At 36.8% G+C, this 12,942-nt stretch overlaps 3 protein-coding genes across 3 annotated transcripts in view; 1 reads left to right on the top strand and 2 right to left on the bottom strand.

The window, feature by feature from the left end:
• LOC106335138 (cation/H(+) antiporter 27-like) overlaps positions 1 to 2,282 on the top strand; it is a 4,274-nt gene extending 1,992 nt beyond the window's left edge. The window contains exons 5-7 of the mRNA XM_013773575.1: positions 147 to 539; positions 642 to 1,106; positions 1,200 to 2,282. Coding sequence (XP_013629029.1) covers positions 147 to 539; positions 642 to 1,106; positions 1,200 to 1,415 — 1,074 coding nt within the window. The 3' untranslated portion in view covers positions 1,416 to 2,282. The remainder of the gene's footprint in view (positions 1 to 146; positions 540 to 641; positions 1,107 to 1,199) is intronic.
• On the bottom strand, positions 2,115 to 3,831 carry LOC106335137 (the record flags this gene model as incomplete). Its single annotated transcript, XM_013773574.1, is given in 1 exon segment — positions 2,115 to 3,831. A coding segment is annotated over 1 exon segment (1,515 nt). The 3' UTR covers positions 2,115 to 2,314.
• Positions 3,832 to 8,016: 4,185 nt separating this feature from the next.
• On the bottom strand, positions 8,017 to 11,011 carry LOC106328007 (F-box/LRR-repeat protein 3). Its single transcript, XM_013766354.1, has 7 exons — positions 10,249 to 11,011; positions 10,016 to 10,141; positions 9,833 to 9,937; positions 9,337 to 9,736; positions 8,813 to 9,237; positions 8,449 to 8,721; positions 8,017 to 8,364 (listed from the first exon to the last, which is right to left on the bottom strand). Exons 1-7 carry the CDS (start codon positions 10,891 to 10,893, stop codon positions 8,308 to 8,310), a joined length of 2,031 nt encoding a protein of 676 aa, XP_013621808.1. The 5' UTR covers positions 10,894 to 11,011; the 3' UTR covers positions 8,017 to 8,307.
• Positions 11,012 to 12,942: the final 1,931 nt, after the last annotated feature.

Below are 12,942 nucleotides of genomic sequence, written 5' to 3'. Positions count from 1 at the left end.
TACATGCATGCATTAATGCGCGCACAAGGAACATATACATATATTCACCACACGATCGATGCATGCTTAATTCTCTAGCTAGGTCAATAAGATATTAATTAAGAGATAAATGACAATGGGATAAAACTTTTGTTCAAGGGCTGCAGAAAATATCAAAGAAAACATTTGGAGCAATGGTGATGTCAGCAATGATAAACTCAACAATTCTCATAGTAGTTGTCAAGAAAGTGTACCAAACCATGAGCAAACGCAACCCTTACAAGAGACGTACGGTTCAACACTGTCGAATCGAGGCTCCTTTGAGGATCCTCACTTGTTTCAGGCAGCGCGAGGCGGTCCGTCCAGTGCTGGACCTCGTCGAACTCTCTCGTCCAGCCATCGGATCTCCTCTCTCCGTCTTCGCCTTGAACTTAGAAGAGCTGAATAACCATAGTCTTCCTCTTCTCATTCATCACACTCAAGAGATAAGTCCCTTCGTCGTGCCTAGCCCAAGAGACCAGATCGTTAAGGCCTTCCACAACTACAAGAAGAGTAATCCGGTACACATTATTTATTTACTAACCCGAAATTAATCTTATTTGATTAGAGACAAATTAATCTTAATTCATTTAAATAAATTTTTTTTTTTTGTAATGCGACAGGAGACCGTACTGATAGAGTGCTTTACGGCGGTGGCACCGCGGAAGACGATGCACGAGGACGTTTGCACAATTGCATTTGACCAGGAGACAGATCTTGTGGTCCTAACTCTTGATGCCGGGATGGAGTCGTGGGAGAGGCTGTTGTGTAGGAATCTCCTGCAAACATGTCCGTGCTCCGTCGCGCTCTTCATAGACCGAGGGAGGCTCCCTGATTTCAGGTTCGTTCCCATCAAAAAGCTTTGCATCACTATCTGTGCTGTCTTCTTAGGCGGACCAGATGACCGCGAAATGCTTGCGTATGCTACACGCTTAGCAAACCATCCGAGCGTCGAGCTTCATGTCTTCCGGCTGTTGGATCACAACGGCGCCTCGCCGCTCCGAGACATGGTCGAGAGAAATCACGACATGAGAGTCATCAACATGTTCCGCAAAGAGAATTCCGAAAATAACATAATATTCAGAGAGGTAGGTTTCTGATTAGCTTAGAAGTTTCTTGTTTAAGAAGAAAACAGCTCATAATTAACGTGTGTTTGTGAAAATGGTAAAAAAAAAAAAAAGGTAAGAATAGAGGAAGCTGTGGAATTGATGGAGTTGCTAAGGAAGGAAGGAGACGACTTCGATGTGATGATGGTTGGGATAAGACACGAAGAGAATCTATTGATGTTGGAAGGGTTGTCAGAATGGAGCAACATGAAGGAATTAGGAGAGCTTGGAGATTTGTTGATCTCCAAAGATCTCCAGCTCTCTGTTTCTGTTCTCGCTCTCCACCAATGACCTTTTCTTTCTCCTTTTTTTTTTGTTTTTATGGATTTGTACATCCTTTTGTTTAGACGTTAATAACACGTTGTATAATCACGTTGTATAATCCAAGAAACCGACCAGTGATAAGTTTATTAGAGAATTATCATTTTAATACAAACCATTTTGTTCTGTTTTGAAACCATCTGTGTGTTTCAAGAGATTTTATACCATCACATTTTGTTTTAACAGAAATTAATTAACATCTTCTCTATTTTGTTTAGTTTAAAAAGCTATTTAGGGGTAGTGCATCTTGTGTATAACTTTTTTTAATCTATAAACAGATGCATCTTGGGGAAAAAAATAACTGAGGTTGGATTTTTGAATTTGATGAACCAAAAGGCTATATAGTCCATTAGTTAATTTAGGTTGGGGGGTTTGTAAGCAAGAGATAGCATAGAAGTCAACAATTCCGGAAAGGACGGCTGACTAACTTAGATAAAACATCCATATACTCTTGAAAGAAGATAAAGTAGAGATGAACATACATACCTTGATTCAAGGCATTTGCATTGCTCCAGTAACAGCCATTCTTAAAACCATTCTTCCAGCAGAGTACATTAGCTAAGAAGAGGCAAAGCAAAACTTGTGTTCCTCTTCTTCCTTCATTGGAAAGCAGTAGTCTCTATAGAACTAGGTCATCATACTATATAAGTTTTAAGAGAAGTGAAGAGAAACTTAAAAACGTTTTATCCATTTCAAGCTAAACTTCTTACATTGAAGGGAATTTCAAAACAAACACGAATAGAATTTTTTTCTTTTAAATAAAAGGAACCTACAATATCTTTGTTTATATTCTAGAAGAAGAAAAGAACATTTTATAGATTGGAAATCACCCCAAAGGCATATGAAGAAAGAAGGAGATAATGCAAGCATTACCACCATTGATGGACAAGCACCCCACGTTGTCTGAGCGAAGTGAAGAGCTCTAAGCATTGGTTATAAGTCTTGTTGTACTTCAGGCTCCTTTGGCCAGGACAACATCTCTGCCACCTGTTGTAATGGCATTCAAGGAACAACTCATCGATAAGACAAATGGCTCCAGTCTTGATCAGCCTGGGGATCAGATCGAATTCAGTTCCTTCAACATCCATCTTCATCACAACAAAGTCCCTCTCTCTCACACTCTTCTTCAACCAGTCAGCGAAATCGAACCCTTGAATCAGGTTCACCTCTCCAGCTAAGCTCGAGGAAGATTTTGTAACTGGCTGAATTCTTCCCATTCCCCTGCCCATTGCTTTGGCTTCAGCATCTTTTCCAGGATCGTGATTGATCTCAAAGGACAAAGTCTCGTTCCTGACCCAGGCAGCATAGGGCAAGAGCTGCACCTTCTTCTTGATCTTATACTCGTCATGGAAGGCCTTGTCAGCCTCAATGGCGAAAACATCAAAAGTCTGGTTCTGCTTGGGGTACTGTTTCTTGAACCAGCTCCCAATGCTTGAACCGTAGCTTCGGGCACCAACATCAACGTAAACGTATCTGCTCTTGAAACGAATATCAACCATGGAAGGGATATATTTAACGTTTTGAATGTTGCGCTTGAGAGTGATCCAAGGCTTTAAAGGCTCGTCTTGAATGAGGGGCTCAGCGTCCCGAATCAAGTCTCTTTTGTAAGCAGGGATCCAGCACTTGCCACCACCAGAATTCTGATGGTGGTGGTGACCACCTGCTACTTGTTCAACCTTATGAATAACGAATTCTCTGACATGAGGAGAATCAAAAGGAGCGTCTAGATCACGCATCTTCAACAAACTGCAAGAATTAAACAAATCAAGGAATGAATTGAAACTGTACGTATCTGTGGCTCCAACATGAACAACCGCAATCCCTCGGGGCTTCAGGGTCCGAGTGATCTCGTCGGCGAACTCCAACTGCTTCAACGACTTCCCAAGGCGGCCACCACCGGAGAAGACGAAATCGAAGGTGTTGTCCTGGAAAGGAATAGCGTGGCCCTCGCCTCTCACCACCAAAGGGCGAAAGGCCTTCTTAGAGATCCCGATGGAGTTCTTCACCCCAATCTCTCTCAGGGCGAACACATCTTGCCCTGTAGCCGTCTCTACACACAGCGTGTTCGACTCCGGGGAGAGGTAACCGTCGGAGATGAGATCCTGAAAGATGGACGAGTAAAACCGAACGGATTGGATCCAGTCCCTGCTGGTGTAGAGGTCATCGTGGCCTGAGGAGGAGGAGGTAGATCTGATGGCTGAAGAGCCGGAGGAGATGACGAGGTTGAGATTCTGAGGGAGAGAGAAGAAGCAGAAGTCGCCGCGGTTGCATGATTCACCAGTGATGGTGACCACATAAGCAAATCGAACGAGGATGACGAGAACGCCCATGAGAAGCACCCGCACCATCATTTTCCGCAACAGCAAGCTCCCCGTCGTCTCCATTTCTTTTTTTTTTTTTTTTTTAATAGCTCTCGCGGTTGCGGTTGGTTGTTTTGTTTTGTTTATTGGAAAACCACCCCAAAATAAGAAACCCCTGAATCTGAGGGAGCGCGAACAACAAAAGGACTAACGAGAGGAGAAACGAGCAGAGGTGTGATTTGCTCCGATTAGGCTTCTCGATAAACACGAGTAATTACAGATCCGACTCTTACACGCCTGATTACGGGAAAAGCAGCGCATACTTCTCCGATGACGACAAAGGGTAAGGGTAGGTGTGTGAACTACTTTACTATTCTACTATACGGTGGAAGGAGGAAAGAAAGAGGATCATGGAAAACTAAAAGCCAGACAGACAGACGGAACGGAATAGAGACAGAAAGAAAGATGATAAAGCAACCGCGTTTCTCTCTCTATCTATTCATCAGACGCGTATTATACGGCCTATTGTAATTTTATGTTTAAGGGCACCTTTTCCTACTTTATTTTCGGCATTGCCACGCTGACTTTTTGTGGCAAATCACAATTTGAAGTTTTCTGTTGCTTTTACTCTCGCTTTGTTCCCATTCTTCTTCTTTCTGTTTCATTCATTACCATAAATTCTTTAACACTTTTTTGAGGAATTAAAAGTTAAATGTTTGGTGGATCCAATGCAGCTAAAGCAACAACTAAAATGATGCTTAGTTTAGACGTGATCGTAAATGTTATGACTATTAGTGAACTCACTATCATTTAGTTTTTTTTTTTTCTCCTCCCAAAATCATTTAGTCTATCAATGGTTTGCGTTAGTGAGACAATGCACCTGTATTTTAATAATAGTGTAACTATGACTTTGATTAAAGATGGATGGTTGACAGCAATTGGGTTCACTCTAAATCATTAAATATCATCGGCTACAGAAACACATGGTGCTGTATTATGAGAAATTTCGTTTTAAATCATACTGGCATAATGGAGAAGAAGTTATAAGTACTATTCATATTTTCGGGCGCTTTTAGTAGAGGAAATAAACAATTATTACAAGAAAATAATAACGATGTCACACCAAAAAATAATAAAGATGTCACAACCTTGATTCATGTGTGATTTTTTTTTTAAAAAATAAACCCAATGGACATATTTCTAGAAAATTTTGTTACATTTAATCTATAATCTTATCATTTAAATTTTAAGCCTATCAAAATTTTTTATTAGGCTATCAATAATTGGATTTAAACAATAGATGATCCATTGGATTTATAGATAGTATAAATTAAATAGATTTAATTTAATATTATAATATTATACCTCCATATGTTAATTATTTAAATATTTGTCGATGTTAACTTTTAAAATTATAAAGACTTTTTTTTTAAATAACAAAAATCATATTATCTAACAATGATTAATCTTTACTACCTTAAACCAATGAAAACAAATTTTAAACTATATTGTTTATTTCAAAAATTAAACAAAAGCTAAATGTTTAATTATTTGCTTGATAATATAAATCTATGAAACGGAAAGTTTATTTTTTTAAAAACTTTCTAAATTTGTGAAATGTTACAATATCTTTGAATATGACAATAAAACAATATTTTACTAATCTATGCGATTTTAATAATGAAATACTAATCCAAAAATATATATAGAAGAAGATACAAATACATGTGAAAGTTTGAAACAATCTATTTAATGAAAAAATATACCGTAAACTTATTATGTTTTAAAAATTGATAGACACATATATATTATAATATATATCAATTTAGAATTGAAAACAAAATGTTTATATAAAAATAAATGAAAACAAAAACCTGTGCGGTTGCGCGGGTCGAGATCTAGTCTATATTATTAAAAATGAAGTACATTTTAGATTTGTTTGGAAACAAGAATAGCACTATATATCTATATTGTTTAGAAACATGAATAGCATTTAAAAAAAATATTGCATTTTAGCAATATAAAAAAAAAATCGATTTGTAATCAATATTTCAACAAATATATTCAGTTACCATAATTCAAATACACGTAATAAATCCCACTTTTAAATATGGAAACAATAAAAGAATAACTAATAAATAGATTTTGACAAATATATGATACATCTGCAATGTAAATTTATAAAAAAAATATAGAACACTTAAAACGGAAAACAAATATAAATTTATAAAACAAAAAAATTAATACCGCAATACAATTGCACTACAAAATGGTGAGACATCTAAAATTTATAATATTCACATGAAAACTATAAAATATTATAATATTCTTAATTACATATTATGTAATAGTTAGACATGAAATATTATAACCTCTCAGGTCCAGTTCCTATTGCAATTACGTGACATGCAAACATATTCATATTATAAATGATTAAGTGTCTCTTTGAATAGAAAAATACTATGGTTTATTTCTTTAGTGTTTCAGAAATGAGTTCTAAAAACAATTTCATAGTTTTGTTAAATATCTTTATGATTGAAAAATTATTATCTAAATTTATATTGTTATTAAATTTTGAATACTTTACGTAAGTAGAGTAATATTAAATTTTTCAACAGGGAAATGGAAACCACTATATTTTGAAAAAAAAAATCACATTTTTAAAATTTGTATATCTCTTCAATCATAGGAACCACCATATTTGAAATCTATATTCATCAAAAAAAAATATATTTTTTTAAAGGTTCGATTTTTATTTTTCGGTTTTAGATATATAGGAACCACTTAGTTATTTGTGAATATCAATTTAGTTTTAAGTTTTTTTTGCTTCGGTTTTGATTCATTGTTGGTTCTCGGTTTATAGTTCCATGTCTAACCATGATGATAAAGTGTTTTTTTTTTCTTTGGTTATAATTTTTACAATATCATGTCATAGAACGGTTATAACGTATAAGTATAAAAAAAGCTTTGCAATATATTTCTAATATTTCCACAAACTCAAAGGTAAGTATATCATATCTGGACATATCATTAAGGGTATTTAGGATTCAAAAAGATTCGAATTATCTAAAAATATGAAAAATACCCAAAACATGAAAAATATTTAAACTCCAAAAAAATCCAAAATATTTAAATACCTAAAAATCTAAAATTTTATTCGAAATCTGATCCGGTGAACCAAAAAATACCTAAAATTTTATCCGATTACCTAATTTTCTTTAAAAAATTCAAATTTTACCTGAAACCCAAAAATATTGTAAATCCAAACTCAAAACTTTAAAAATACATGTAATACCAGAAACATATTCGAAATATCCTAATATACTTAATATACACAAAATATTTCCGATTAGGTTTCGGGTAGGATCCAAACTCAAACAAAGACCCGCGGATCTAAAAAAAAATACCTATTAGATAATTTTCTCTGAACTCGGACCCAGACCAAACCTATGTTTTGAGTCGGTTTCGGTTTTGTCTTTGGTCAGGATTAAATATCCAGGTCTAAGAGAAAGTTATATAAAATGTACATATAAAATCTTAAATAAACTACTAATAGAATATATAATTTTTAAAAATTATCTTCTTCAATATAATATGAATTTATATTATAATATAATCTAAAAAATCCGCATCAAAATCTAGTTTATAATATTAAGGCAAAAGAAGAAAACAAATTATGGGCGGTTCCGTAATCAATGTGGCCTAATTAAAAGCACTGCAGGAAAAAAAGAAGCAGGTGATTAGGGGTGTGTAATCATTTGGTTTATCTTTTTATGATTGATTGATCGAATAAAATTAAAATTCGATGGCATCATCTGCCGGTGATACTTTTTTGGACTGAAACGTAATTTAGATGTGTTTATTTAGGTAGTGGCGATATTCCTTGCAAGTGTCAAAACGTATGAGAATTTGTCAAGCTGGATGTTATTATATATGTTGGGAGAAAGAACAAAAACCGGGTTGTATATTTGTCCAAATCTTAAATTATGAAGAAGTAGAAAGCAAGAAAAAGTGGTGGGCGCACCGAACGGCATAGTAGTAGCCGTTATCGCCATGAGGGAGGGAAGGAGGTGAGGTGGTTGTTGCTGACACCGAGTCGTCGACTCACATATTCTTTTTTCGGAGCATGTGAAGAGATGCTGGAGTGGACGGACCATTACAGGGCCCAAGGATTCACGGTCTTTCCGGATAAGGCCCCTTAAGAAATGAAAAGGCGGGCCCTACTGCATAGCCAAGTTGATAGAACCATCCAGAAAAGAAAGAAAGACAAAAAAAGGAACAAAGGCAATCAATCTCTTGTGACGTCCGTTAACTTTAACATCCAAAAAAGGAAATGAAATTACAAAAGGGTATACATACAAACTAACCACCAATCCATGTCACAACCATATACATACGTAAGGATGGATATACGTGTATGTGTGTGAGGCAACACGCGCCGTCGACATAGATACCAAGCTTTAGTTCCTCTTTCTAAATCCAAACAATGGGGCCTTGGCCGGTATGGTGGCTCCGTCTCTTTCCCCTTGAGAATGTTTCTTCACAACATTATGTTTTTTCTTCTAAAGCTCAATATCTTCTTCCAGCTGTAGCTTCCAGTACTTGGGATCTAACTCCGCCTGTTCCAAGTATAATTGTTATTACCATATTATTATTATCATATAGCTTCACCACCGAACTTTTACTTGCAAAGAAAACCGTACCTGAAGTGTGTTATTATTATTATGATTGTTATAGTCTTTCCACAGGAAGGCGCAACCACGAGCTTCCATGTGGGTAATAAGAGAAGGAGGAACTAGTAATCTGAGGGAAGCGTGGAGTTTCGCTTTCCTTAAACCTCCACACCCAACCAACGCTGCTGCTACTCCACTCGGGCTTAAACCCCGCGTGTTCACTGCCGCTATGTTCTGCAAACACCCTATGTTTGCTAGCGACACAAGTCCCACGTCTGTCACCCCCGTCTCCGACACGCTTATCTGCAACAACAATCAAAAAAAGATCATCAGAAACAAAGGGTGGGTTCCGTAAATGGAAGGGAAGGGGGATATATTCACGAGTTCTCTTTACCTGTTTGAGGCCCTGTGAAAAGTGAGCGAGAGTGAGCAAACCGGAGTCATTGATGAAAGGACACTTTTTCAAGTCGAGCTTGGTGAGCCGCTTACATCGAACAGCAATGGCGGCAAGTCCTTGGCAAGTGATGTGTTGACATCCCCTGCTCTCGAATGTTTGTAACATTGAGCATTTTGACAATGACACCAAGGACCTGTCTGTGATGTCTTTGCAGTATGATATGTTTATTGTTTCGAGATGACAGCAGCCTTGCGCGATCGATGAGATTCCTATGTCTGTTATTCCTACCGACCTGTAGAGATCAAGTTCACGGAGATTTGAGCAGCCCATACCAATGTACGAGAGTCCTCTGTCTGTTATATTCAGACATATTCCCAACTTCAACGAGGAAAGACTACGACAACTGGATATGGATTTTAGTCCTGCACCGAAACAAACAAGCACGCATTATGAGATGAGTTTAGTTGACTTAGTTATACCCGTAACAAAAAATCAAAAAGAGTGAGAAAAAAAGAAAGAACCTCCATCATCAATCTCATTGTCAGTAAAGTCAAGCTCTTCAAGTAGGCGACACTTGTGTCCGAGCAACCAAAAGGCATCTCTGGAAACAAGGGAACAAGACTCCATCTTCAAAGAGACTAGTAAAGGACAAGAATTGGCGACTTGGGTGATTGAAACTCCAGTTAGTTTCCGGCAACAGGTGATGTCAAGTTTTCTAAGGTCTTTGAGTTTCATAACTAGACAAGAGAGACCTTCATCAGTTACGGTGACACATTTGCTTAGGCTAACCTCTCTGAGGGAAATGCACAGTGTCCCTATCGCCTTCAACCCATCACAAGTTACCGAACAACCATCCAACCTGATCGACTGCAATGCTGAAGAAACCTTGTTTAAGCTACTTGCAAAATCCAATGAGATCACCTATTATCAGAAAAATAAAAATAAACCCTCACTCCATAAAAAAGGGCATGATAGACTCAGAGAGCATATGTATTGGTTGATAAATGAGGAACTTACAGAAGAAGAGTGTGCTAGATCAAGGCGCTCGAGACATCTGGCCCCGCTTAAAAGTGAGGTTAAACCTCTCTGAGTTAAATTCTGGCAACTCGATGCATCCAGGTTCTACACAGAATATGAGAGAAGACAGATTTTTAAAAAGTAAAGTCTCAAAAGTCTACTGTTAAGATGGAGATGTATTACCTTTAAGGAGTTGCAATGATGAGTGAGTGATTTAAGAGAGTCATCATCGACTCCGAAGCAACCTTGTAGAAGAAGTTCTTCAAGGTGTTGAAGTTTGAGAACATCATGCAAACACTTGCCTGTGATCTGTAGTAAGGAAGAAAAAGGCACAGAGACAGAGATTCTCTCAGGAATTAAAGAAGAAGAAGAAGAAGAAGAAAAGCTAAATTAATTAAAGAGAGAGAGGAATAGACCGGCAAGTAGGAGAGGTCTAAGGAGCGAAGGTCCTTGCATTTGACGGCAAGCAGACCGACTCCTAAATCTCCGACGCCGACACACCATTTCAAGCTCACCCTCTTCAGCTTCCTACATCCCACCGCTATACATCCTATTCCCATGTCCGTCAGCTTCTTGCATCTCCCCAGCTTCAGCCTCTCCAAGCTCTTCGCCTCCGCCACCACCGCCGCTGCCGCGTCCCTCATCTCCGTCGCGTTCGACAGGTCTATCTCCACCAGACTCACACATTTCACCGCCAGTCTCAGCAGCCCCGCCGCCGAGAAGGAGAATGACCTCGATAAGTCTACTGACCTCAGCGTCGGTCCGGAGAGGCACCCGACCACGCTAAGCGCGTAGTCCGTGACGCGCGGGCAGAAGGTAAGATCGAGATCGGAGGTATTCCGGTATCTTGTCAGGATTCGAGGAAGATACTCCGCTCGGAGAGGTTTCAGGGATCTCCGGTGCCTGGCCTCCACTTGGTAGAACCATTTGCAGGTAAGAGAGAAGGATTTGAGATCGGAAGGGCTCTGAGCGACGAGGTCTAGGATTATGAAGACCAGCTCCTCCGACAGAAGATCGAAAGGCTTTGAGATCATGTGTTGAATCTGCTTCGCCTTCTTCATTGCTTTTACTTGCTGATTTTATCTTTATCAAATGGATAAACAGTTTCGATGAGGATTTGCGAAAAACCCACAGATTCACAGTTTCTATGGGAAACAGAGAAAAAAAGGACGGAACAAGACTTGGAAGAAAGACTTGAAGGACAATTGATATTACCATTTTACATATTAGTCCTTGCTATGAAACAAGTTTAAAAATAAGGGAAATAAAACCACTGAACGTTTCTTTAATCCAACATATATTAGTAGTAGTTAGCTTAAATCATTATTGAATTGCTGGATAGACGAAATCTCACATTTTATGAACTTTTTTTAATATGCACACCTCTTACTAGTTTTGTAAAAATCTTTTGATATATGCAACCACTATAAATTCAATTATTTATTTTAGCTTCGACACGTTTCTAACTAAAATACCAAGCTATTTCTAAGACAAACTATGTTTATAATCTACAAAAAATTATAAAGTAATATTATAAATTAATGTAATTTTTTTTTTAAATCCAATTAATTTTTTTTTAGAAAATAAAATAAAATGAGTATGAGATTATAAAACACACACAATTAAATGAAATACCATAAACAAAGACAAAAGAAAATGAAATATGACAAACATAACATGTTTATATATTATTGATAAAATTGGTCCGGCTTTGATTAGTATGATGTATAATATAAATATATTTTAAAAACGAAAACACGAGAATAGTGAGGGGTATTTGTGTAACTGTAAAGATAAATTAAATATAGAGAGAGCTAACCGTACGGTGAAGGACGAAGAGGGGCATAAAGGTAAAGAGAAAAAAAGAGAAGTCGCAGTCGAGAAGTTAGGCCATTGGATATGTGTGTATATGGTGGAGTAAGCATGCGAGGAAGGACAGATTCGAGTGCGGACAGTACTTTCACTTCCTGAATATCGCTCTTTCTTTTTAATATTCCATTAATTATTCCCCTAATCTTATCATTTCTTCAGCAGCGATTATAGATTAGTAAACTTCCATATTTTCGTACAGCATCTAATAATAGCATTATCGTAATATCTTATTCACAAAAAAACCACAGATATTAATATATAGACAAGCCGACCAAGAAAATGTTAAGAGATATATGCTCTCTTTTTTTGTCATCAAATGAGTATATATTCTTGTCTTCAACTCTAAAACTAGTGATCGTCAGTTAACAATGAAATATTCGATATTTAAAGTTGATATTTATCACATTTTAAACTGGTGAGTGCGCCTTCTCTGTTTGGTACTGGCCTTTTTTTTGTTTTTTGTCAACTGGTACTGACCTAATATTTGCAATATGCAAGATAGCTAAAAGTCAAATAAAATAGTTATTCTTTTGACAACCAAATATCAGGCTATGAACAAAAAGTACTCAACAGAGACCAAACAGTAAGTGTAAACATTTTCAAACTCCAAGGCGTGACCGTACTTATTTATAACCAGACTATTTCAAGTGATGATAGATAATCCTGTCGTCTATAAGGGGCAGGATATGCACCCACGCAATGCATCTACCTAATTAGTCATTATAGAGTAAATATTTACTCTAAGAATGTGATTATACGGTATAAGTAGGTGAAAATTCATTTCAGTTCATTTTCTCTGATTTTACCCAAATCAAGTAGAATGATTTCAACGCATTTACTTTAAAAATGTGAGAAAATAAAGTAAATATTCCCTCAACTTTTATGAGATGAAAAAGTTTACTCTAATTTTGTTATTTTTCGATTTTCTCGTTTCTGCTTTATTTTTTCACCTATTTATTACACTTTGTAACCATTCACACTTTAACTTTTGTATTGCTCTAGCTTCCACGAAAATGTTACAATCAAGTGAAATATTATTTTGTTATAATATTCTACTTAAAGCAAAGAAAAATATTCAATTGTCTTGAATTTCTGAGTAACAATATCCCCGGTTCTAAAAATCGGCCGCCTAGGCGCTACGCGTCACTCTTCCGTCCCGATTTATGCCAAATCGGTTTAAAAAATCGGATATCCGATTTTTTCAGCCTAGACCGCCTAAATGACCGCCTAGCCGCCTA

Source organism: Brassica oleracea, chromosome C3 (assembly GCF_000695525.1).
Source record: "Brassica oleracea var. oleracea cultivar TO1000 chromosome C3, BOL, whole genome shotgun sequence".
Lineage (NCBI taxonomy): Eukaryota > Viridiplantae > Streptophyta > Magnoliopsida > Brassicales > Brassicaceae > Brassica > Brassica oleracea.
The sequence above is the reverse complement of the archived record's forward strand: the minus strand, read 5'-3'. Positions and strand labels throughout refer to the sequence as shown.

Coding starts and splice junctions, on each gene's coding strand:
- LOC106328007 (XM_013766354.1), bottom strand. CDS start 10,893: ATGAAGAAGGCGAAGCAGATTCAACACATGATCTCAAAGCCTTTCGAT. Junction 9,737..9,832: donor ATCTAGCACACTCTTCTTCT/GTAAGTTCCTCA, acceptor TTCTGATAATAG/GTGATCTCATTGGATTTTGC. Junction 9,238..9,336: donor CAATGAGATTGATGATGGAG/GTTCTTTCTTTT, acceptor GTTTCGGTGCAG/GACTAAAATCCATATCCAGT.